Raw genomic sequence first — 26,548 nt, forward strand, 5'->3', positions numbered from 1 at the left:
AAAAGAAAAACTTCGAAACTGTGAAAAAAAAAATAAAATAAAATAAAGAACACACAGATTTTTACGTGGAAACCCTTTCGGGACAAAAAACCACGGGTAGAGAAGAAGAAAATTTACTATTTCAAATTCGAATAAATACAAGAGGAATAGACTATGTCTATTTATAGGCTTGTAAAGCCATATTCTAGTAAGACTGAAACACCTTATTCTAATTAATATCAAATAGATGGAATTTAATAAGGTTTAAAAAAGCTCATTCTAAAATAAAATAAAAGAAGTGTAATTCTATATGGATTCTTCTTTTATTTTATTTTACCACTGTATTTTATTTAAATAAGGATTCGGGTCTCTTAATTCTAACAATGTCCACCTTGACACGAGTTCTCAATGAACAAGTTCTTCATCGCGAACTCTCAACGAACAAGTTCTCCACCTCTTCCATAAAACCCCTTAAGGGTTTAACTTCAACAATAAACACCAACCAAGTCTAAGCAATGCTCAAACTTAGTTATAGGAAGTGACTTAGTCATCATATCTACAGAATTTTCATGAGTACTAATTTTGCTCACAACAAAATCACCACGAGCAATAATAACACGAATAAAATGGTACTGAACATCAATGTGTTTTGTACTCTCATGAAACATTTGATCTTTTGTAAGGAAGATTGCACTCTGACTGTCACAAAATACTGTACTGATTTGAAGGTCTTCATTGATTTCACTAAAGAGTCCCTTCAACCAGATAGCTTCTTTACAAGCCTCAGTAATTGCCATGTAAAAAGCTTCAGTGGTAGACAAAGCTACTGTAGTTTGCAAATTGGCTTTCCAACTGATTGCATAGCCTCCGATTGTAAAGACATAACCTGTGAGAGATCTTCTTCTATCAAGGTCTCCAGCAAAATCAGCATCAACATACCTGGCTCCATCTCTAGTTCTTCCAAACTGTAAGCAAACATCAGTAGTACCTCATAAGTATCTTAAAATCCACTGAACTGTTTTCCAGTGTTCTTTACCTGGATTCACCATGTATCTGCTAACCGCACTGACTGCATATGATAAATCTGGACGTGAACAAACCATAGCATACATGAGGGATCCTACTGCATTAGAGTATGGAACATGTGACATGTACTCAATCTCATCATCTGATTGTGGAGATAAAGCCGATGAAAGTCTAAAATGGGTTGCTAAAGGAATACTAACAGGCTTAGCACTCTACATATTGAACCTGCAAAGAACTTTCTCAATGTACCCCTTTTGACTTAGGTACAATTTACTTGCTTTTCTATCTCTGAGAATCTCCATACCAAGTATCTTCTTTGCTGGTCCTAAATCTTTCATCTCAAATTCTTCACTTAGTTGGGCTTTGACCTTTCTTATCTCTCCTTTATCTTTTGCTGCTATCAACATGTCATCAACATAAAGAAGTAGATATACAAAAGAACCATCACTGTTTTTCTTAAAGTAAACACAACTATCAAAACTACTTCTTTTGAAATCATGAGAAGTCATAAAGGAATCAAACCTCTTGTACCACTGTCTTGGTGACTGTTTCAAACCGTAAAGAGACTTTTTCAGCAAGAAAACATAGCCCTCTTTTTCTAAAACTGTAAAACCCACTGGTTGTTGCATGTAAATATCCTCCTCAAGTTCTCCATGCAAAAATGTAACTTTTTACATATAACTGCTCAAGCTCCAAATCATGCATGGCCACAATACCAAGCAAAGCTCGAATCGAACTATGCTTAACAACTGGAGAGAACACATCTGTGAAGTCCACTCTTGAAATTTGACTGTAACCCTTTGCAACAAGCCTTGCTTTATATCTGGGTTCTTCAACTCCTAGAGTCCCTTCTTTCTTTTTAAACACCCATTTGCAACGAACAACCTTTTTACCTTTAGGAAGTTTCACAAGATCCCATGTTCTGTTTTTGTGGAGTATTTCATCTCCTCTTGCATAGTGAACATCCACTTTTCTGAGTCTTCACAGCTAACCGCCTCAGAATAATTAGATGGCTCTTGATTTGTATCTATATCTTCAGCCACATTTAAAGCATAAGCAACTAGATCAGCCTCAGCATACTTCTTTGAAGGTTTAATTTCTCTTCTAGTTCTGTTTTTGGCGATAGAGTATTGTGGTGAAAAAGTAACTCTATTATCAATTTTTGTACTGGCTTGAGGAGTCGAATCTATATTAATCTGATGCTCCACCTGCTTTTTATTTTCTTTATTAGAAGAGTCTTTAAGAGATAAGTTAGGTAGCATAGTAGTTTCATCAAAAATAACATCTCTGCTAATCACAACTTTTCTATTTTCAGGACACCATAGCTTATAACCTTTTACACCAGCTTTATAACCAAGAAAAACACATTTAATAGATCTCAGTTCCAATTTTCCATTATCAACATGAGCATATGCAGGACGCCCAAAGATCTTTAAATCAGAATAATTAGCAAGATTACCAGGTCACACCTCTTGTGGAGTCTTTTTCTCAATGGCAACGGATGGAGATCGGTTGATCAAAAAACATGCAGTAGAGGCTGCTTCTACCCAAAACGACTTTGGTAAGTTGGAATTTGACAACATACATCAAACCTTCTCCATGATCGTTCTGTTCATTCGTTCTGCAACGCTATTTTGCTGTGGAGTATGGCGAACTGTCAAGTGTCTCACAATCCCTTCTGACTTGTACAATCTATTAAACTCATCAAAACAGAACTCTAAGCTATTGTCTGTGCGGAGGTATTTTATTTATTTTCCCATCTGTTTTTCAATCATAATTTTCCAAGACTTAAATGCAAAAAACACATCGATTTTCTGCTTCAAGAAGAACTCCCAAACTTTTCTAGAAAAATCATCAATACAGGTTAGCATATAATTAGCTCCACCTCTCGAAGGCACTCTAGATGGCCCCTATAGATCAAAATGAATATACTCCAACGTTCCCTTCGTGTTATGGATTCCTTTGGTGAATCGAATTCTCTTTTCCTTCCCAAAAACACAGTGCTCACAAAAATTCAGTTTGCAAATTCCTTGTCCATCAAGAAGTCCTATTTTGCTCAATTCTGCTATGCCATTCTCACTCATATGCCTTAGGCGCATATTCCAAAGTTTAGTAATATCATCATCTGACAAGGAAGAGGAAGTGATAGCTGCATCACCAGTAACAATAGAACCCTGCAAAACATATAACTTGGCAATCTTTCTCTGCCCTTTCATCACAACAAGGGAACCTTTGGAAATCTTTAAAACCCTACTTTCAGCTGTGTATCTGTACCCTTTTGAATCAAGAGTACTCAACGAAATTAAATTTCTTTTAAATTTTGGAACATGTCGTACGTTACTAAGTGTTCTGACAACTCCATCAAACATCTTAACTTTAGTTGTTCCAACACTTGCAATCTTACATGAAGCATTATTTCCCATCAAAACAACACCTTCAGACATTATTTCGTAAGTTGTAAACAAATCCCGATTGGGAAGCATGTGGAAGGTGCATCCTGAATCAAGTATCCACTCCTCGCTTACTTTAGAATCATTGACAGAAGTGACTAGAAGTTCACCATCGCTGTAGTCTTCTAGAAAATCAGCTTCACCAGAATTTTCTGGTTGTTTTCCCTTTTGATTCGCAGCCTCCCTTTTAATCTTATTCTGTAGCTTATAGCACTCAGATTTAATGTGCTCTTTCTTCTTGCAGAAGTTGCAAGTTTTACCTCTGTTTGAAGATTTTAATCTACCCTTAGATTTAATGCGAGGGTTCCATTCATGTGTCCTTCCATGATCATCATCAGTATTTCGATCTTGTCTCACACGAACAATGAGACCCTCTCCCTGAGAGTCGGGTTTAACCACAAAATGTTTCATCTTATCATACGAGGTCAAAGAATCATAAACCTCATCAACTGTGAGAGACTTGCAGCTATATAAAATCATGTCTCTAAAGGTTGAATAAGACAGGAGAAACAAACAAAGTACAATCAACCCTAAATCTTCCTTATCATGCTGAACCTCTATGGCTTCCAAGTTTGAGAGAATTTCTTTAAACACTGTTGAGTGTTTGTGTACAGACGCACCTTCCTCCAAACGATAAGCATAAAGACGCTGCTTCATATGCAACTTGCTTGTTAGAGTTTTCGACATACATACTTGTTCTAGCCTCTTCCATAATGCAGCGGCGGTCTTCTCTTTCATCACATCCTGAAAAATTTCATTGGATAAATGCAGATGTAATTGTGTTAATGCCTTTCGATCCTTACGTTTTTTCTCTTCACTTGTAAATGTTGAAGGCATCTTATCTATCCCTAGCAGGGCATCCTCCAGATCCATCTGCGCAAGAACTGCTTGCATCTTAATCTGACACAATGCAAATTTGGTGTTGCGATCCAACAGCGGAATTTCATACTTCAAAGACGCCATTACCATGATCAAGATGAACAACCCGGAAGCTCTGATACCAATTTGTGAAAATAAATAAAATAAAGAATACACAGATTTTTACGTGGAAACCCTTTCGGGAAAAACCACTGGCAGAGGAGAAGAAAATTTACTATGTCGAATTCGAATAAATATAAAAGGAATAGACTATGTCTATTTATAGGCTTGTAAAGCCATATTCTAGTAAGACTGAAACACTTTATTCTAATTAATATCAAATAGATGGAATTTAATAAGGTTTAAAAAATCTTATTCTAAAATAAAATAAAAGAAGTGTAATTCTATATAAATTCTTCTTTTATTTTATTTTACCAATGTATTTTATTTAAATAAAAATTTGGATTACTTAATTCTAACAAAAACTTTCAAAGATTTTGGTCAACATTGGGCGATGAATTGGGATTTTTTTAATCACAAAATGAAAACCATACTTAACCAAAAAAATTTCTTTAATGTCACTCTCTTGCCAAAATCACCATAACTTTTTTTTTTCTCTTAAAATCGTTAGACTGACTTCTTCAACAGACTTTTATTCTTAAAAAACATTATTAATACATAAAAAATTCTAAAAACTGAAATCATTAATAATCAAAACCTAAAACTTAACATGTATTAATTGAAATACCATATCGAAATCTTAAACTTAAGATCAAATAATTTCAAAAAGTAAATTATTAAAAAATTAATTTAGTTCTAATGATTCGACATGATGCAACTTTTATACCCCTTGCTAAAATCGTAAAAAAATTATATAAATTTTAATAAATTAGAATATGTCATGTCAAATTATTAAGAATAAAATTAGACGTGAAAGCATACTTAAATTTATCGATATTTAGAAATCTTGTGTCCTTGACTCTCTCTATTCTAAATATGAGATGTAAAAAAAGTTAAGTATGTATAATTTGAGATCACAACTCTACTATATTTTTTTTTGTATATTAACCTGAATTTTTAATGAGTCAATCATCAAATAGAATCTAATTACTAGAGTATCTACGTATATTTAACTTATAATTTATTTAATAATTGAAGTTAAATAAAATTTAATTATATTAGATAACTTTTAATTTGGATTAACATCATAAATAATAATGTGTAATTATATATATATGTGATGATGATGTTATTCAACATTTTGAGGTCAGTGCAAGCTGTAGCCCTGCGTATTAAATAAGAATTGGTCAAGGAAGAACAAGTTGTTCCACAAGAAAATAAGAATAAAAATTGGATCCGTGAATTAAGAAGATGAAAGATAAGATTTTAATTTCTTCTTTCATTTTAATAAATTATTCCAAATCCCAATCTTGGATTTTTATAATATGGGCTCCATATAATTCAGAAAATAAAAAACGTTTGCCACTGTTATAAATGTCGTTTTAGAACTGCCTATTCATATATTTCTGTGCATTTGATTAAACTTTCTGCAAATTCTTACCCAAACCCAGAATTACAGGAAACTAAACGTCAGGATGATGAGTTCACAACAAAGTACAACAAAGGAAGAGGAAGATTGCTTACGGGCAATTCAATACGCTACTTCAACAGTGCTTCCTTTTGCTTTGAAAGCCGCCGTTGATCTTGATTTATTCGAGATTATAGCGAAATCGGGTTCAGGTTCCATGGTTTCTGCTGCTGAGATTGTCTCCAAACTTCCTGCTAAGAATCCTAATGCTCCCGAAATCATCGATCGTATACTTCGATTTCTGACGGTCCATTCGGTCTTGGATTGCAAGCTTGTTACCGATGAAGACGGAAACACGACGAGATTATATGGTATTGCTTCTATCGGCAGATATTTTGCTAAAAATAAAGATGGAATTTCCGTAGTTCCAATACTGCATTTGACTATGGATAGACATATGATCGAGTGTTGGTTAGTCTTCTTTTCCTTTGACTCTTTATATCATATTTCTGGTCACCTCTTTCGTCCCTTTCAAAAATATTAAACTAACATAATCCTAGTCTATTTTTTGAAAGATAGTTAATCACTGTAATTAATATTTTTTGTTAATTATAAATAAATAATAATATAATAATAAATTTATAAATATTGAAAGGTTAATTTATTAATACTATACTTATAAATATTGCTTGACCAAAATAAAGACATGTAAATGTAAATACTAAAGGCTTGATTTACATATATAGATATTGCTTGACCAAAACAAAGACATGTAAATGTAAATATTGAAGGCTTTACATAAATAATGTTTTAGTAATACTGACAGCTTAATTTCTTAATACTAGAAATGTAGATATTGCTCGACTGGAAAAAAATCATGTAAATATTGAGGTTTGATTTGTTATTGTATCAATTAAAATTATATATAATTGATGAAAAATAATAATAATGGTGACTAATTGTCCTTAATTACTCACTTTCAAAATTTATAAGAATTAAATTACTCTGAATTTTTAAAGTGCCCAATTTTTTTAATACCAAAATTTAGAGGGACTGGAAAAATGTTTTTACCAATAATTTTCTACTGTTAAATATATATTAATAAGAATATTATCTTTATTTAATATGATAAAAATATTGATCAATTCAAAATTACGATTATAGTGATGTATTCAATTGTTAGGTTGTTAGGACATTAATCATAAAAAAGTTTTAGAAGTGTATAATAATTATTTAGTTTTACACAACTGATTTATTCAATTGTTATATTTTTATACTATTTGTCCTATTTTAAAATGTGATTATGAATATCTATACTATTTTAAAATCTCTTATTAAATAAAATAATTGTTAACACATAAAGTTGTTAATTGCTTGAACTATTATATTTGAATGAAAGTGCTTGATGACAATGACCATGCGGGTTGGGACTACAAAATCTGTGTAAAAAATAACAAATAACACGAATGTTTGTTTAGGCCGTTCGGTTTCTCTATGTCTGCGAAGCCTAATTTGGTTAGTCACATTTTATCACTCCCAAGTATAGATATCTCACCTTTGTACCTAAAGACTAGAACATTTACCTCTAAGTTCTCCCATTGAGAATTTAGATTGTAAACTCTAATGGTTTTGCAATTCAATTGCACACTCTCAAAATATCTCCACAATGAACAAAACAAAATGCTCTCAATAAAGCTCCCTACTAAACTTAGATAAGCCTCAAAACATATATAGGTTTCAACTTACTAACATTGAAATTAAATTAATAAAAAGCAAACCCTTAAAAATAGCAATTACATAAGATACTAATAAAAGCATAATCTAATAAAGATATGGTCTTTTAAAATTAGTAGCACGACCTCAATCAATTCTCAACATAACACGAGTTGAATTGATTCACTCAAATCCAATCCAATTTTCAATAGCCACATATTGTTTTCCATAGATGGACCATAACATCTTCAACATTTCAGCATATTCACTAGTCTAAAAATTTTGCTTCATTCAATTGGCAACTCAATTATGGAAAGTAACTTCACTACCTTAGTGGAAGTTTGCACTAGGCACTACCACGTGGTAGTCAGCTTATTTAGCACAACTTATCACATCCATCTTCACAAGGGAAGCTTCAATCCATCTTGATCTACCTTAATATAAGCATTCAAAATATCATAAAGTCAACCTATATCTTCTTAAATAGCATATCTTAGCATGAAAGGTAAGTAGATAACATAAGAATCTTTGAAAAGTAATATTGCTTCATTCAATCTCTTCTCTAGTGATTAACACAAGATTGGCTACACAAAATGCTCAGAAAGAGATAAGCAAATCATCAAGATATTTTGGTCAAACATGCCAACAAATAAGGCAAGTTTCATGTCTAGTGTAGTGATTCATCAAAATGGAAACTTCAATCAGCCACTTTAAAAACTTGCCTCAACAAGAACTAAAATTAACATGTCTAAGGATTGAACTCATGTTTAACAAATTTATGAATTCATTACCACTACACCAATAATAATTCTTGAGTAAACTTTAAAAATATTAGCTTTGAACATAAAATGTTTTCTCTAACCAAATTTTTGTATATAGATAATGTCACCAATTGATTTTTTGTCACAAGCCAACTCGACACTAATTCAATTGATAACAACATCATGATTATCAATTGTAGTGCATTTAAATTTGTAAATATGATGTATTTATGTATTTAAATTTTTTTTTCTCACAATGTAATCTAATCTTTTTTTTATTTTAATATGGTACATATTGTACCATCCCAAGCCTGACCTGATCACCGAATACGAAACATAGGATACCACATTTATTACCGAAGCAACTACAATCACCAACATTCATATCAAAACATATTACGACTAAAAATTAGGCAAAAACACAAATTAAACACAACATTTGATAGTTACTGAGTCTCAAATGAGTTTACAGAATCGTGAAAACCAATCCGAGAACAAATAAAGATCATACTGAAAGGTTTTCAAAATTTGAAGATAAGCATCGATACCCACATTAGGTATCAATACTGTTTTGGCATTTTGTTAATTTTACAAAATTTATCAAGAGTTTTCTAGTATCGATACTTAGAATTTGGTATCGATACTTTAATACAAGTACCGATACTTATTATGGTATCGATATTGATTTAGCAATCTATTTGTTAGAAGAATTCAAGGAAATGGTCAAATATTGATACCTTATCCTCAGGTATCGATACTTCCAAACGAAAGTGGTAAAATCAATTTTCAAAAAACATACCAACTCAAGTCATCTAGCCTATTTCAATATCCATAATCAACAACACAACCATAAGACATTAGTTATGCACTTAATCTATCCACACTTCAAGCATTAACTATTACATCAAATCTTCATGCCAATTCAGTCCATGAAATTTAACACTTTTCAACTAGCTTACAAAACTATTAGCATAGTTTCACCCTTAATCTAATTAATCATCAAACAAACATTATCCTCATAAAATCATGTCAAACCAATCCACTTATTATAGCACATACATAGTTCTCACACAATCACATACACTTTCATTCAAAACTTTGCTAATCATTAATTTAGTTAATCATATCATCACTTATATAACTTATCATCAAGCACTTCCAATTATATATATATATTCACATATACATATTCACAAGAACTTAATCAAGATCAACTAACATGTAAAACACCTATATACATTAATAGAACATACATAAACTATTCAACTTCCATATTCAAGTATTCAAACATAACAAAACTCAAGTAACATTGTTAGGTACATGCCAAATTTAATTAACCACAAAGAGTTCACCGACATGTTGAGTCCGAAATATTTATTAGATGCTAAAGATGATAAATAGAATAAAAAACTTAGTCTAACTTGCAAACGAGAAACAACCAATTATTAAGTAATTAACTTAACAACATATTTATAATCATATTGTTGTGAATAAATTATGAATTATACCAATACATAACATTATATTAAATGTATCCATTATACTGTTTTAACATACTAAATCTTTCAAACTTCGTACCCGTCTACCGGAATAATTTTTGCTTAGTGCTCGTTGCCATGTGTTTGGCACTTAGTGCCTCATCGGTCTAGCCAGAGTATTTGCGCTTAGTGCTCTCTCGATGTATTTGGCACCCAGTGCTTATCGGACTAGTCGAAGTATTTGCACCCATCACTCATCTATGTATTTGGCACCCAATGCCTCATCGAACTAGCTGAAGTATTTGTCTGCACATTTCTGAGTAACAACTTCTGTAGAATTTCAATTCAATTCACATCACATCAACCACCATTATAAACTCAATTCATCTATTTATATTAACTCAATCAAAAATTAGTTCCATACTTTCATGAAAAAAAATACTACTTTCTAATGTATTCAGTTTAGTCCATCTCAAAAATCAACATTTCATACCAATTTAATTCAGTTAATCAATCTCACTTATTTAATATTTAATAATACTAAATAATGAAAATATCCAGTAATTTAGGTGAGTTATAGCGTGGGATTACAAAACATAAACTCTGAGCTATTCGTATTCTAATCGTTTACTAAGTTCTCATGGGCCTATTATCGAATTCATATCAATTCAACCTCTATAGTCATATACACGTTTTTCATATTTCAAATAGTAATTCATATACATTATAATCATGTAATATCAATATATACATATCAATTTCATAATCAATCATATCAATTTCATAATCAATCATAACATCCACTAATTTCCATTCAACTAAACCAATGTACCTCAAAATGGTACCTAAATCATACCAATTCAATTTATACAAATCTAACCTATATCATATAACATTCAACCATTTATAATCCATTCAATTCCATGGTATTTACTTCATAACATTAGTCAGTTGCTCCTTAGACAATATCTATTTCATATATATATATATATATATATATTTCACAACATCAAACATTACCGTATTAAAGGCTACAAGTATAACTTATACTAATACTATCTTACAACAAAACCATTTGATACCACATATCTGTTCATATCTATTATATATTTCATATTTTTCGATTTAATCCTTTTGATGCCAAAAACATTATATAATAATTCAACTATAAATTAAAACAATATAATACAATTATATCATTAATTAATAAAGTAAGTCTCATATGAATTTACTCGGCAAAAATAATAACAAGCAAGACGCCGAGGACTGATCCGCAATTTGTCTTTTTCTCGATTATTCTCTAATTAATTCATTTCCTGATCTATAATAATTCATTTTAATTTTTCAATTCTAAACATCTTATAACAACCTATTATATCCATGTATCAATTTAATTTCATTTTTAAGATATCTCCTAAAATTTTTTATTTTATTCAATTTAGTCCCTAAAACTGAATTGCTATAACTTTCAAATTTGAGCTTCGATTTCGAAACCAATCTCAATTACATCCTTTTACAACCTTCTATTATAAAAAATACAAAAACATAACATCAATTTCAAAATTCATGCACCTTAGTCCCTATGTTAAAAAGTTAGCAATTAAATTTTATAAACTAATCATTTTTCACTTATAAGCTTAAAATCTACCAATTTAATACCAAACACTTCAAATATTCATCAATGATAATTTTTAAAAATTTTAAAAGTTTTAAAAAACAATGCTTGAATTAACTAAATCAAGCTTCTACGATCTTAAAAAAATTAAAAAAATTGAATTAAAATAACTTACCAATCAAAGTAACAAAGTTGGTAAAAGCTTGAAATCCCTTTTTCTTTCTTTGTTTCGTGAAGAAGAAAAGATGAACATGGTGGTCTTATTTTTGTTCTTTTAGTTTAATATATATACCGGTATTAATATTAATTAATTTAATATAATTAAAACAAAGCATGTTTCAATATACTAATATAATAATTTTAAAATAAAAATTAAAATTAGTGGAGTACAACTTACCTCCACCACAGTTTGGCCACATAAAATGGGTCAAATCACTCCTTTGGTCCCTTGATTATTTAAAAATCTATTGTGATAAATTTTTGTAATTTTTATAATTTAGTCATTGTACCTTAATTAACTATCTAAATGACAAAATTAATGGGCCAAACTTTAAATAATTTTTATACTAATCTTGTAAATATTATTATTTAATATTTATAGGCTTGAACATCGGAAATGGAGTCCCGAAACCACCGTTTCCGACAACATTGAAAAACGAACTGTTAAACATATTCCATGTGTTATTATGATCAATTAGTTTTAAACCAAGCGTTTTACTATTTATTGTAAGTTATTCTTAAACACACATTTAATATATATTTTTTGGTAGATAAGGAAGCTAAATACATTTAGCCATAACAAGAATTATATTTGACACCAATACTGTCTTGTAGAATCTCCATCTCACTCATTTTAGGGGGAACATAATAAATTCTCAAACCAAAAGGAACATTTCTTCCTAGTGCTGCCATGGAATCTACAACCATATTCGCTGTGCGTAGAGTAGGGGTGAGCAAAACTCGATTCGACTCGAAAAAATAAAAAAAATTAAAATTTTGAGTTAAACAAATCGAGTTATTCGAGTTAATCGAGTTATTCGAGTCAACTCGATCTTTTTTCAAATTTTGAGTTCGAATCGAGTTGAGTTTTCGAATTCGAATAACTCGAATAATTCGAATAATTCGAATATCAAACTATAATATTTTACATTTTTACCCCAAACTCCCAAACCTTTTTACTTTTCTCTTAAAACTTTTACTCCTTTCCATTTTCCCCTCAAAACTTTTACTCTCCTTCCATCCCAACCCCCCTAATCTATCCAAAATCCATTTCCCACTAAAATTTTACTCTCCTATTTACTTTTTCTCAAAATTTTATTTCCAAAAACCCTCAAAACTTTTTATTTTCCCCCATAATTTTTACTCCCTCCCACTTTCCTCTTAAAATTTTTACTTCCTTTCAATCCCACCTCCCATCTACCCCAAATCCACCCCCCAATTTTTTTAATATTTTTCCCCCAAAATTTTACTCCCCCTATTTACTTTCCCTCAAAACTTTTATCCCCAAAACTTTTTATTTTCCCTCTAAATTTTTACTTCTCACCCTTTACTCTCAAATAAAAAATCAAAATTATCTAAAAAAAATGACTAAACATAAAAAGTAGTAATTTTATTTATATCTACTATTTATATTATTAAATTAAATTTCACATTTTATATTATTTATATTATTGAATTGTTTAGTCATATTGAATATTTATATTAAAATTGAAATTAATTATGCCATTAAATATTCATGTTAAAATTTTATATTGGTATCAATTTCACATTTTATCTTTAAAATAATTTTTATTAAAAAATCATATTTTTACATTTAATATATTTTTTAATTCGAAAATACATAATGACAAGAATCTGAAGATAATTGAAACAACTAAGCAAACAAAGAAGCTAACCCGTATATAAAAGATTAATAAATAAATTATGAAGTGATGAAAGTTAATAAAAATTTTAATTAAGGTGGACAAATTTTATTACGATGGGTGATAGTGGTTACAAGGACCCAAAATTATTTTTTAAAATTTAACTCGAACAAATATATTCGATTCGATTCGATTCGAATTCCATCTCACTCGACTCGATTCAAGAAAATTTCAAATCAAATTAGGACGATAAAATATGATTCGTCAACTCGATTAACTCAAAATTTTTTCATTCAATTCGATTCGATTCGATCGAACGCTCACCCTTAGCGTAGAGTAAACATTACCTTCACATGCCAATCCCTTTCTAACAGTTTTTTGATGATTTGTGCTAGACTCCTTTCTGTCTCCTCTGTCTGACCATTAAGCATATTGACCGCAATCAAACAATCACTTTTCACCAGTAATTGCTTTTCACCTTTTTTCCAAGTTATATCCAATCCGTCCATGATTGCCCATAATTCTTCATCAAGTATAGAACAATCACCTATATTCCGACTATAACCAGTAACCCATTTACCTTGATGATCCCAAAACAAACCCCCAGTAGAGGCTCGACCAGTAGTCAAATGCCTTGAGCCATCAGTATTCAACTTGCGCCAATGGCTAGGTGGTGGCTGCTAACTAGTAAAAGACATTGCCGGATCATTCTGTTTATTTCTTCTACTGTTCGCCAACGTGACTGATTTTGTAAAGGCAATACTTCCAGCAACCTTAATTGAAGCCTCACCAAATTCTCTATTGTAGAGTGAGTTGTTTCGTCGTTTCCATATTCTCCAAGTTATAATCCAAATAAAATATTCCAATAAACACATTAGACAATAGCCTCATTAAAATCTAAAAGATTTGTTATCAACCATTCTTCCAAATTTAATGAAAAGAAAATATCCAACTTGTCTGTTAGTATAAATTTTACCCAGAGATTTTGAGCTACCAAGCAATCTCTCACCGCATGCAAAGGTGTTTCAACCCCACTCCTACATAAATTGTAAAAATGGCTAACAACCATTCCTCTCCTACACCGTTCTAAATTGTATAGGAGTCGGTTGTGTAATAGAAGCCAAAGGAACTACCAAACCCTCTGAGGAACATGTAATTTCCATATTAACTTTCATTTTCGATCTCGTAAGAGCCAATCACCATGTGCGAATTTACTGTATCCACTAGCTACTGTGCATTTGCCATTATCCGTTAACCTCCATGCTATTTGGTCTTCCCCTACATCATCTTTTGGGGGATGAATGCCTATAATATACAAGAAAACTTCCTTTGGGAGATCCCTTTAAAAATGCTCCCAGTTCCATTCCCCTTCTAATGTTACCATTGCATATACTGTGGCATCTTGAAAAACAAGTCTTGCATTAGTACAATAGTTGGATAAAGGTCCCAACTCTTTAATCTAGTGATCAGTCCAAAACCTTACTCTCCTATCATCTCCTACACGCCAAAAAAGGCTACTCTGAAGATCAGCCCACACACTCAAAATAGATTTCCAAGTAAAATTGCAACATCTTCTTTCAATGTTTTGTAGACAATCCTCATCAATTTTATATTTTAACTTGAGTATCCTAACCCACAAGGCATCTTTCTGTAATAGAAAATTGAAACCAAGTTTAAGAAGGAATGCCTTATTTTGATACTGAGTTCGCTTTAGTCTTAACCCCTCTTGGTCTAGTGGTAGACAACATTTTTCCCAACCAACTAGTGTTGTTTTCCGAGAAATATTACTAGATCCCCAAATAAATTGACGAATAAGCTTTTCAACCTCCTTGCAAACACCCAATGGGATAAGAGTCGACTGCATAAAATAATTGGGAATTGATTGCAATATTGATTTTGCTAAGGTAACCCTACCTGCTAATGACAGAAGTTTCCCTTCCCATCTAGAAAGCAGCTTCCTCAGTTTCTTAATGAAAAAAAGCATAAGTACCTTTCGTAACTCGTGAGTGTAATAGAGGAACGCCCAGATACTTGCTGAGATCATTCATTCTTGTCACTCCTAAGTATTCGCTTATCTCATTTCCTACTGAATTATCCACCATGGCTGAGAAATAAATTTGAGACTTCTGATTATTGACTTTATGCCTGAGAAACAACTGAATTTTGTTAGTATTTCCTTGAAAATTCTAGCCTATTCAAGTGCTGCTTTACAAAAGAGCACAAGATCATCCGCAAAAAACAGATGAGATAACCCAGGTCCATCTACAGAAAACTGCATAGATTTCCATTATCCTTCTTCAACTGCTTGTTGAATATAGTGACCTAGTCTCTCATTGCACAAAACAAACAAGTACGGAGATATTGGATCACCTTTCCACACCCCGTGAGTTGGTATGAATTCAGGAGTAACCTCTCCATTCTACAATACCTACATTGAAGATATTGTTACACAATTCGTAATTAAATTACAAATTATTGATAGTAACCCAGCAGTCTTAAGAGTATCCTTCAAGAAATCCCATCGGATTCGGTCATAGGCTTTCTTTAAGTCTATTTTGATTGCCATCCAACCAATCCTATCTTTCAAAGTGCACATCGTATGTATAGCCTCCTGAACAATTATTATGTTGTCCATAATTCAGCGACCCGACACAAAATTGACTTGGTTTGGAGACGTAGCTTCATCATGATTATTTTTAGCCTGTTGACTAAAGTCTTCGTAATGATCTTATATAACACTAAACAGAGGCTGATTAGTCTGAATTGAGAAAAAGCCTCTGGGTTATTCACCTTTGGAAGTAACACTAGCAGGGTAGTATGCAGACTTGGATTCAAAGGTTGACCCGCAAACACATCTTTTACTACACGACACACTGAGGGGCCAACAATATTCTATTGGCTCTGAAAAAAATTTGCATGCAGCCCATCAATTCCCAGTGCCTTCAACGGTGCCATACTATCCAAAAATGCATTTGTTTCCAAATCTGTCACCTCCATACAAAGGTTATGTATTTCACCATCATTTAGCTGAGGAAAGTAATTCGCACACATCAATATCCTGCTAATTGATCCTTCTATAGTATAGAGATTTTTGAAAAAATTAATAGTTTTTTCTTTCAGAACATTATTGTCAAAACTCCACGACCCATTGCTTAATTTCAGAGCCTCAATCCTATTATTTCTCCTCCTATTCAGCATCCGTCTATGGAAATATTTAGTATTCCTATCCTCATTAATTAGCTAATCACAACGTGACTTCTGTTCCACAATAGTTCCTCCAAATCTAGAATCAATTCCATATCCTGCCTTAGACAAAAATCCAACTTCATCAAATTTCTTATTAGTTTATCTTCTAATATACGTTGCACCCTTTTAATCCTAGCCATTACTTTCTTTTTTCTTTTGAAAAGACTACCAAAAGTGTTAAGATTCCATTCCTTTGCTACACCTACAAAATTATTGACAGTCTCCATAATATCCCCATTAAAATTCTAGTTTCCTTTAACCAATTCAGGAAATGTTTTATGAGATAACCAACCATCAAAAAAATGAAACGAACGCAAACCTTTTTTCTTCTCTATCCCATCAAATGTAGTAAGTAAAGGTCAATGGTCTGATTTTAATTTATGGAGATGCCAAATTGCATAATTTGGAAATTCATTAACCCAATCAATATTTCTAATTCCACGATCTAGCCTTTCAAAAGTTGTACCCCTGTTTCAAGTGAATTTGGGGCCAAAGAAACCTAAATCAATCAAATTGTAATTGTAGAAATCAGAGTATTTGATACTAAATAGAACATAAATCAGAGTTTTTATATACAACCTATGACACTACTTTAGGAAACTCTAAGTTAGGAAAGATACTAAATAGGAGATATGATCCCTTAAAATAAGGGATTTTAATAAAAAAAAATATCTACAAAATATTCCTAAAATATTTACAGAATATTCCTACACTCCCCCTCAAGCTGGAGAATATACATTGTATAATCCCAGCTTGAATAGGAATTTATTGAACACAGGCTTTGGCAAAGCCTTGGTAAGAATGTCTGCAATCTGTCCTTCTGAAGGAATGTAAGAAAGAGTGGCTGTCTTTTTGTTGACTTGATCAGCAATAAAATGCCTATCAATTTCAACATGCTTTGTTCGGTCATGTTGAACTGGGTTCTTGGCAATCTGAATGGCAGATTGATTATCACATAAAACTTCAAAGTGATCCTCCTGATTTGTGCCAAGTTCTTTTAGTAATTTAAGTAGCTAAATTCCTTCGCATATCCCCAAAGCTAGTGCTCTAAATTCAGCTTCAGCACTACTTCTTGAAACAACAGATTGTTTCTTACTTCTCCAAGTTGTAAGGTTACCCTAAACAAAAGTGCAGTACCCACTAGTGGATCTTCTTTCAATGAGATCTCCAGCCCAACTAGAGTCTGTAAAAATCTTAACAGTTCTGTCTTGTGTCTTCTTAAACATTAAGCCGTGTCCTGGAGTTTTCTTCAAGTACTTGAGAATTCTATTTGCTGCTGCCATATGCTCTTCAGTAGGATTAGTCATGTGTTGACTTATCACATTTACGGGAAAAGCTATATCTGGCCTTGTCAAGGATAAGTAGATTAGTTTCCCAACTAACCTTTGAAATTTCTCTCTGTCTACTAAGGACTCATCTTCTTTATTGAATCTCAAGTTTGCCTCCATTGGTGTATCAGCCGGCTTACAGCCAAGAAAACCAGTTTCTTTGAGTAAATCAAGTACATACTTTCTCTGGTTGATCACAAGTCCTTCTTTTGATCTTGCCACCTCCATTCCTAGGAAATACCTTAGCTTTCCCAAGTCCTTGGTTTCGAATTCCCTGTTTAACAACTTCTTCAAATTGCTAATCTCTTCCTCATCATCTCTAGTAAGAATGATGTAATCCACATACACAATTAGGATAGCTTTCTTATTTGTAGAAGTTACCTTGATGAAAAGCGTATGATCAGCAAGGGGCTGCTTGTAGCCATTTTGAAGAATGACTTTAGTGAACCTCTCAAACCAAGCTCTGGGTGATTGTTTTAACCCGTATAGAGACTTGTTGAGCTTGCAAACCTTGTTGCTACCTTCAATAGACTTTGAGCCAGGTGGCAATTGCATATAGACTTCTTCCTCAAGCTTGCCATTAAGAAATGCACTTTTTACATCAAGTTGGTGCAATTTCCAATCGCAATTTACAGCCAAACTTAGGAGTACTCGAATAGTGTTAAGCTTTGCCACAGGTGCAAAAGTTTCTATGAAGTCTATCCCATATGTTTGCGTGAAACCTCTGGCCACTAGTCTAGCTTTGTATCGTTGGATACTGCCATTGGAGTTATACTTTACAGCAAAGATCCATTTACAGCCGACAGCCTTTTTTCCTTGAGGAAGGTCTGTAATGGTCCAAGTAGCATTTTTCTCTAGTGCACAAATTTCCTCTTCAACAGCCTTTCTCCATTTTGGATCCTTTAGAGCTTCATCTATGCTTGTGGGAACCTGTTCTTTATCGAAAGTTACTGTAAATGCTTGAAAAGACGACATCAATAAATTATAACCAGTAAATTTTTCAATAGGATGCTTGGTGCACTGTCTAACCCCTTTTCTAATAGCAATAGGAAAGTCATCTAGAGTAGTGGACTTACTGATTTCTTCTTCCATTTCAGCAGCTGGACCCAAATCCAATTCTCGGCAAGAATCAGATTGCAAAACAGTCTCAGGGATATGTCTTCTTTTTCTTGTGTAGACACGAAGCTATTTGGGTGGTAGTGTTTTTTTAAAACTGTCAATTAGAGTAGGTGTATTTTCAGGAAGAATGTTTAAAGTGGGTGTAGGTGAATTAGTCATAGGTACTACAGGAGAATCAATGAGAGCATTCACAGGTGACAGATCTGCAGGTAATGGCGAACAAGATGGCAATTCTTAAGGTTGAGAATGAAGATTAGGAGGAGATACCTGTTGTGGCTGAAAATCACTCCATGTTTCCCCCTGAATTTCAGCCTGAGTGAAATAGGAATCCTGCTCATAAAATGTTATATCCATAGTGGTGAAAAATCGTTTAGAAGGAGGATGATAGCATTTATAACCCTTCTTAAGTGAAGAATACCCAACCAATACACATTTTAAAGACTTAGGATCTAACTTGGACTTATTAGGAGCAATATTTTAGATAAAAACAGTGCAGCTCTATGGTCCGAAACTCCTTAGTTTCCAATACCCATCCTATTGTGCATACCCATCCTTAGTTTCCAAGGTATTGGTATTGGAAACTCTCTACTACAATACCCTTACTGCTCTTTGGCAACAATTAGATTTGTATGCACATTATGATTGGGTAGATCCAAGAGATGCTGCTTTTTATCAACAAATTGTTACTCAACGAAGAGTTTTTCTATTTCTCCAAAGCTTAAATAAGGACCTGGACGAGGTTCGCGGCAGGGTCTTGGCTATTTCTCCTCTTCCCTCCCTTCGAGAGGCTTTCTCTATGGTCAAAAAGGAAGAAAGCCGAAGGTGTGTGATGCTGTCTGATGAACCATATTCCACTTCTGAAAGATCTGCCTTACTGACCCATTAATCATCTCCCTCTTCCAAACGGGGGAGACCTTGGTGTGATCATTGCAAAAAGCCCGGCCACTCTAAGGAGAAGTGTTGGAAGCTTCATGGTAAGCCTCAGGACTGGAAGTCCAAGCACTCTCGAGATAATAAATCAAGCCTTGTCGTTGCCACTTCTGTCACTAGTTTCACTAAAGAACAGATTGCTGAACTTCAAAACCTATTTGGAAAGTTTCAAGGGTCTTGTGAGGGTAATCTGGTCATAAAAGATGCAGAAGGTAACCTTTCTTCTACTGCATTTTCTCCTCCCAGTTGACTCCTAATTGGATCCTCGATTCTGGTGCTACGGATCATATGACTGGTAACAAGGCATTGTTTCACAATTTTTTCCATACCTTTGGTAAAGCTGTCAAAACGGCTGATGGTACCTTGTGCAAAATAGAGGGACATGGCACTATTATTCTCAATGAACAGATTGCACTTAAAAATGTTCTCTTTGTACCAAATCTGGCGTGCAATCTCATCACTGTTAGTAAATTGTCCATAGACTTGCACTGCTCTGATACCATGTAGAAATCAGAGTATTTGATACTAAATAGAACATAAATCAGAGTTTTTATATACAACCTATGACACTACTTTAGGAAACTCTAAGTTAGGAAAGATACTAAATAGGAGATATGATCTCTTAAAATAAGGGATTTTAATAAAAAAAATATCTAAAAAATATTCCTAAAATATTTACAGAATATTCCTACAGTAATCAGACAAAAAAGCTTTGAATCTCCTGCACCACTGTCTCCTCATCAAATTTAGACCTTGATAATCAATTGTGTCCAAAATAGCATTCCAGTCTCCCACTAGCATCCAAGGTTTCCTCATAACCCTCGCTATCTTACTTAAAGCATTCCATAAAATTTCACGTTTCCTCACATCTGGACTCCCATATACAACTGTTCAATAAAATGCTTTGGCCTTTTGAACCATAAAGAGTGACATATGAATTAATTGGAAATGGCTTACCTGGATATCTATTGAAACAAATTCATTCCATAGCACCCAAATACCACCAGCAAAACCTCGTGCCTCCACTCTGCAAGAAAATTTAAAACTTGAATTCAAGATAATTGAATCTGCTCGAACCCCACTTATCCTGGTTTCTAATAGTACAACTACATCCACAGCAAATTCAAAAATATATTCTTTCAGAATACGATTAAATCGAGGGTGTGCGCATCATTGACAATTTAGACTAAGAAATTCAGAAGCATAAACATGTAAATTAGATAGAAAAGAAAATCTAACCTCAAATTTAACATTTAGCCTGGAAGTTCCCCTTGTCGCTTTCCGCTTCCAATAGCTCCATCCCATCTTCTCTTGGCACTTCAATATTCCTTATTGCAGAATCAATCTGCTTAGAGATGTTCTCCACTAGATCCACCACTGGCATCATAGCATCAACCTTCTTCTTGTTTCACAACCCATGATGGTTTTGGTCCCTAAACTTACCCCATTTCACAGTAGAAGGTTTTGGCGGGACAATGGGAAGATGGCCCACCTTTCAAAAACTTCAACCCTGACTTATTTGACATGTTCTCACCCTCGACCACCATAATATTCGGGTCCCATTCTCCTCCACAACAACCACTCCGTGATTCCCCTTTTCTTCTGTAATTTTTTTTTCACCTAATGCCTGAAAAGCCACCATCGTCTCAATTTTGTGAAGACTAGTTTCCTCATGTGACTCTTTAACTTGATCACTTTTTTTGTTGTGGCCCACTAGATCCAAACTTAACCCTATTCAATCCTTTCTTTCTAAGCCTAGATCCTTGCAATGCTTTCCCTTTATTTTTGGACCCACTCAAAGATGACCCACTAGCTTCACCCAAGGAAAAGCCTAACTTGGGCATAATAACATTTATTGTACCTGATGACTTCTTATCCATATTTCCAGTTGTACCATCCCCTGATTCCTCATTCAAATCAACAATCAAGGAAAATCTTGATCCATTATTCATTTTTTGTTGATTAGTCTCCATTTTAGCATTCTTCCTTTTAGGACGCCTTGATTGATGCGAAACAACTATCCAATACCCAAATTCCTCTGTTTTCGCCCTACAATTCAGTTTCGTCATCGTCGGTAATTTGACAACAGTAGCCTCCTGCTGCTGACCCATCGGTGGGTTTTCCTTCCCTAGTTTAGGATACACCTCCTTCTGGTGGCCGTTGTAGCCACAACCAAAACAAACATTTGGTAAGCCTTTGTACTCTATCCTCTGTAATCTCCCTTCCACTTGGATTTTAGAAATTAACGGTTTATTTAGATCAACACTCACCGCCATTCTAGCAAATTGGCCTCGCATTCTTTTTTCAATTTGATTGTCCACCTTGATCACTTGGCCTATCGAGCTTCCCACCACCTCCAAGAGACATTTTCTTAATAAGAACCCGAGAAACCCGGGAGCTGAATCCAAACCACTAAGTGTTTTGGATAACTCACAGAAGTATTGAAGGACGATGACCATGGTTGTACTGTTAAAGACTACCCATAGATCATCCAAGGACCATCAATCAACACTTTGTCATAATCCTCCTTTGCTTGAAATTTAAAGAAGTAGTAATCATTCTCTAAGTCCATAAGTTGAAATGAGTGATTTGACTTCCACATACTATTAAGCTTGGAAACCAAATTGTTGAATCCGATTTTCTGCCCAAGAAGTTTTATAATCACCGTTTTGGCCATGATATCTTGTTGTGCTTGCTATTTAAATTCTCCTTTAACTATTTTCAACATCACTTTCTATATCTTTGAATATATATATGGAATTTGTTACTTGTCTTTAATAGCTTCACTTTAAATTTATTTTAAATTAACTTGGCTTTTGATAAATATTTAATTTAAAGACGATTAAGCCATTAATCTTATGAATTTACGCGAGGCATTCTATCAAGATTTAAAAATTACAAATTAGAAACAAATGTTTAATCACCGTATTTTTCATTATCTTTTGGGTTTATTAAATCATGTAAAATTTTGTGTAGGAACTTCTTGAAAGAAGCAACATTGGAAGGTGGGTTGTCATTTGTGAGGGGATTTGGAGTGGACATTTTCGAGGTGGCTGCAAAAGATAGAAATTTAGCCAATACTTTCAACCACTCAATGTCCAGCCACACTGCCATAGTCATGAATAAAGCCCTACAAATCTACAAGGGTTTTGAAGGCTTAACCCAAGTGGTTGATGTGGGAGGAGGATGGGGCACAAATCTTAAGCTCATTATTTCAAAGTACCCTCGAATTAAGGGCATTAACTTTGATTTGCCCTTTGTTGTTAAAGATGCACCCAATATTCCAGGTAACCCTACAATTGATTCAATTTTATTCATGATTTTTCCTTGAAATTTAAACTAGGAAGAATAGTGGGAATACTCCATCTTTTATTTTATCGAAAAAAAAAGAATGAAATTGAGTTTTGTAATAAATTGTAAAATGTTTCGGCTTGAATCAAAATTCAGTGTTCAAAATTTGATTGAAGCTTAATGAGTTTAACTTTTCAAAATTTCGATAAATTTTATATAAAAGAAAATAAATTACTTTTACCGAAACTTATTTACATAATAGAAAATAAACTTGATGTCCAAAATAGAACTTCTAATTCAAATATTTGTGTTTGAATTCAAGTTTTATTTCGAATTAAATGTTTGTAATCAAAAATAAAAACTTCAATAAGACTCATGAATCCTGACAAGTCAAATAATAGAGTGTATAAATTCAACTTGTTCAACTTCAAACTCAATAATAATAAAGTTGAATTCATTTTTTTTAACCAAACTTAAGTAATTTATAAACATAAATGTTTCGTTTATATATTAGACAAAACCATGAATAAATTTTTGTTTAAAGTTTCCTCGATGAACTTTGATAACTTTTAACGGTATTTTGTTGATATTAGGTGTGGAGCATGTAGGAGGAGATATGTTCAACAAAGTTCCTAATGCAGAAGTTATTTTTATGAAGGTTAGCGATTAAGATCAAGTCTTTTATTTTCCATAACAATTTCATTTGTTTGTTAAATTTTCTAATTTTATAGAGGCATAATTGTTATACATCTATTACAACATTTGAGATTCACATCATATTTGAATTTTAAAAAATTAAATTAAAAAAATATAATATATTAATAAAATATTAATTAATGAGATTTAACTAATGTATTTAATAAAATTTATAGAAGTAATTTCATTTATTAAAAATTATTTTATTTAATAAAATCTCGTCAATTACAGTAGACATATTTCTCTCTCTCTATATATAATTGTATTTTATTCCTACTTCAATAAAATTGATGATTAACAAAATAATAATAATAATAATAAAATTGATATTTAAAAACTATACTATATTCCGAAAAATCAGTTAAATCAATTTAGTTAATCCGAATCTATTTTTCACCAGTTATTCAAACTAATACTTTCGTTTTCTATTTGTAAAAGTTCGATTTCTTTATTAAAAATTAATGTTGCTAATTTTCTTATTACTTATCTCTAGTGGTTTGTTTGTTAAACTATGAAATTATAAATAGAAGTGTTTGATTGTAATAGTCATTATGGCTTAGTATTATAAAAACTGTGCAAACGAAATAATGAACGTTAAAAGTTTGTTTATGCAGTTTGATTTTCTTACATCTGCAAAGCTTAATTCAGTGAGCAATTTCACTATCTTTAATCACAAATACAACAAGTGTTTCATACTCTATCAATCCCCAAGTATAGGGATATCACCTTTGTAGCTAAAGGCTAGAATACTCAGCTCCAAATTCTTCCCTGAGAACTTGAGTAGTAAACATTCAACAATGCTTACAATAACAGTTTGCACTCTCTCACAAAAATAGTTCATTAATGAACAAATCAGAGTGCACTCAATAAATTCTTATACAAAACCTAAACAAATGTCAAAGTATATATCAATTTCAGCTTGCTAACATAAAATCTAAGTGAATATAAAGCAACTCTTTGAAAATAACTATTACGTCATTAACAATCAAAGCACAACCAATCGAAGATATGCTTTTCAAAATCAGTAACACAATCTTGATCAAATCTCCACGTTCTAATGACTTAATTGATTCACCTGAATCCTATCCAATCTTTAAAAGCCAAGTATTGGTTTCCATAGATAGATTATAATATCTTCAATATAACAATACATTAATAGGTTCAAATATTTTTTCATTAAATTGTCAAACCAAATAAAACAAGTAATAAACCACTTCAGTAGTAATCTGTAATTGACACTGTCGAGTACCACTCAACTCAAATCTTCACATCTTACCTCAACATTTTGTTTAAAATACTGTATCTTGTTTCAATGAATTGACCCAGATTATTTAAACTAATAAATATATATTGTGGTTGGTTTAGTGGATACTTCACGATTGGGGAGACAAAGAATGCTTGAAATTGCTAAGAAATTGTTATGAAGCAATATCAGAGTGTGGAAAAGTGATAGTAGTGGAATCAGTATTGCCAGAACTGCCCACGCCTAATATTGTCACAGCCACAACACTCACTTATGATGTGGGAATGCTTCATTTGCTCCCTGGTGGAAAGGAACGAACATTCAAAGAGTTTGAGACATTGTTTGTTCAAGCTGGTTTCGCTGCTTTCAAACCTATTTGTCGTGTTTACAATTATTGGGTCATTGAATTGTTGAAAAATGTGAACAATTCACCACAATAGTTATTATCATTTCATCTCCCAATAACAGAGGTGAGCACCGTATTTCATCCCAGAATCGAAGTTGAAAAAGAAGAAGAGAGATGAAGATACGAAAAAGAAAGAAGGTATGAGGCCAGTCAAGAAGAAGATAGAGCAAGATTCCAATAAATTCAATTACAAAATCAAGTGCATCAACCGTAGGTACTTTGTGTTATTATTTTGGTTAATATTGGTATATTTGGATTGTTTACAAAGTATTTGTAATGAATACATTTCTAAATTTAAATATTATATATTTGAGTTTTATTTTATTATAAATTTCTATTATTATTGACTGTAAAATATTAAAAATCATTTTGAAAATGCAAAAATAAGGAAAAGAAAATATATCATGCGTATTTATTGGTGTTTTTAATAAAGAAGCGTTCATAAATATTAACATTTTTCGGCGTTCAAAGTCACTGCGATATTTAGTTGATAAAACCCCGCTAAAGTACATGTGTAACTGAATGCAATAAATTCCACCACTTATTATCTTTCTTCTTTTGGCAGCATTTCTTTGATGCAAACACTGCGAATTTTTTACCATGGATTTTCCCACAGCGATTTTGTGCCCACTGCTACATTGTTAGTGGTGTTCATATAACATCGTTATACATGGGGAAAAAAGCATCATGAAGTATTGGTTCTGTTGAACACATTTACCTACACTCTATGTGATTTTTAAAATTAGTTTATTTAATTATAATTAAGTGATTATAATATATTGTATAATTAATTAAATTCATAGCTATCAAACTTATATAATTGTAAAAAGTTAATATTTTTTATAAATTAAATATTATAAAATTTAATAAATTATTTTATTAAAATTCAAATTAAAATTCAAATTTTGCATTCAATTGAGTAGTTGAACTTTCAAAATATATTAAAAAAGCCTTCAAAATTTTCAAAAAAAAAAGAAATTAAGCCGTTGCTTTTTAATTTTTTGCACTCAATTGGATAC

General features: G+C 32.4%; 1 protein-coding gene across 1 annotated transcript; it reads left to right on the forward strand.

Moving 5' to 3' along the window:
• Positions 1-5,720: 5,720 nt before the first annotated feature.
• Positions 5,721-25,860, forward strand: LOC107893152 (caffeic acid 3-O-methyltransferase). The gene is made up of 4 exons (XM_016818077.2): positions 5,721-6,312; positions 22,870-23,180; positions 23,778-23,842; positions 25,246-25,860. Exons 1-4 carry the CDS (start codon positions 5,909-5,911, stop codon positions 25,561-25,563), a joined length of 1,098 nt encoding a protein of 365 aa, XP_016673566.1. The 5' UTR covers positions 5,721-5,908; the 3' UTR covers positions 25,564-25,860.
• The last annotated feature ends 688 nt before the right edge of the window (positions 25,861-26,548 follow it).

This window comes from Gossypium hirsutum, chromosome A13 (genome assembly GCF_007990345.1).
Source record: "Gossypium hirsutum isolate 1008001.06 chromosome A13, Gossypium_hirsutum_v2.1, whole genome shotgun sequence".
Taxonomy (NCBI): Eukaryota; Viridiplantae; Streptophyta; class Magnoliopsida; order Malvales; family Malvaceae; genus Gossypium; species Gossypium hirsutum.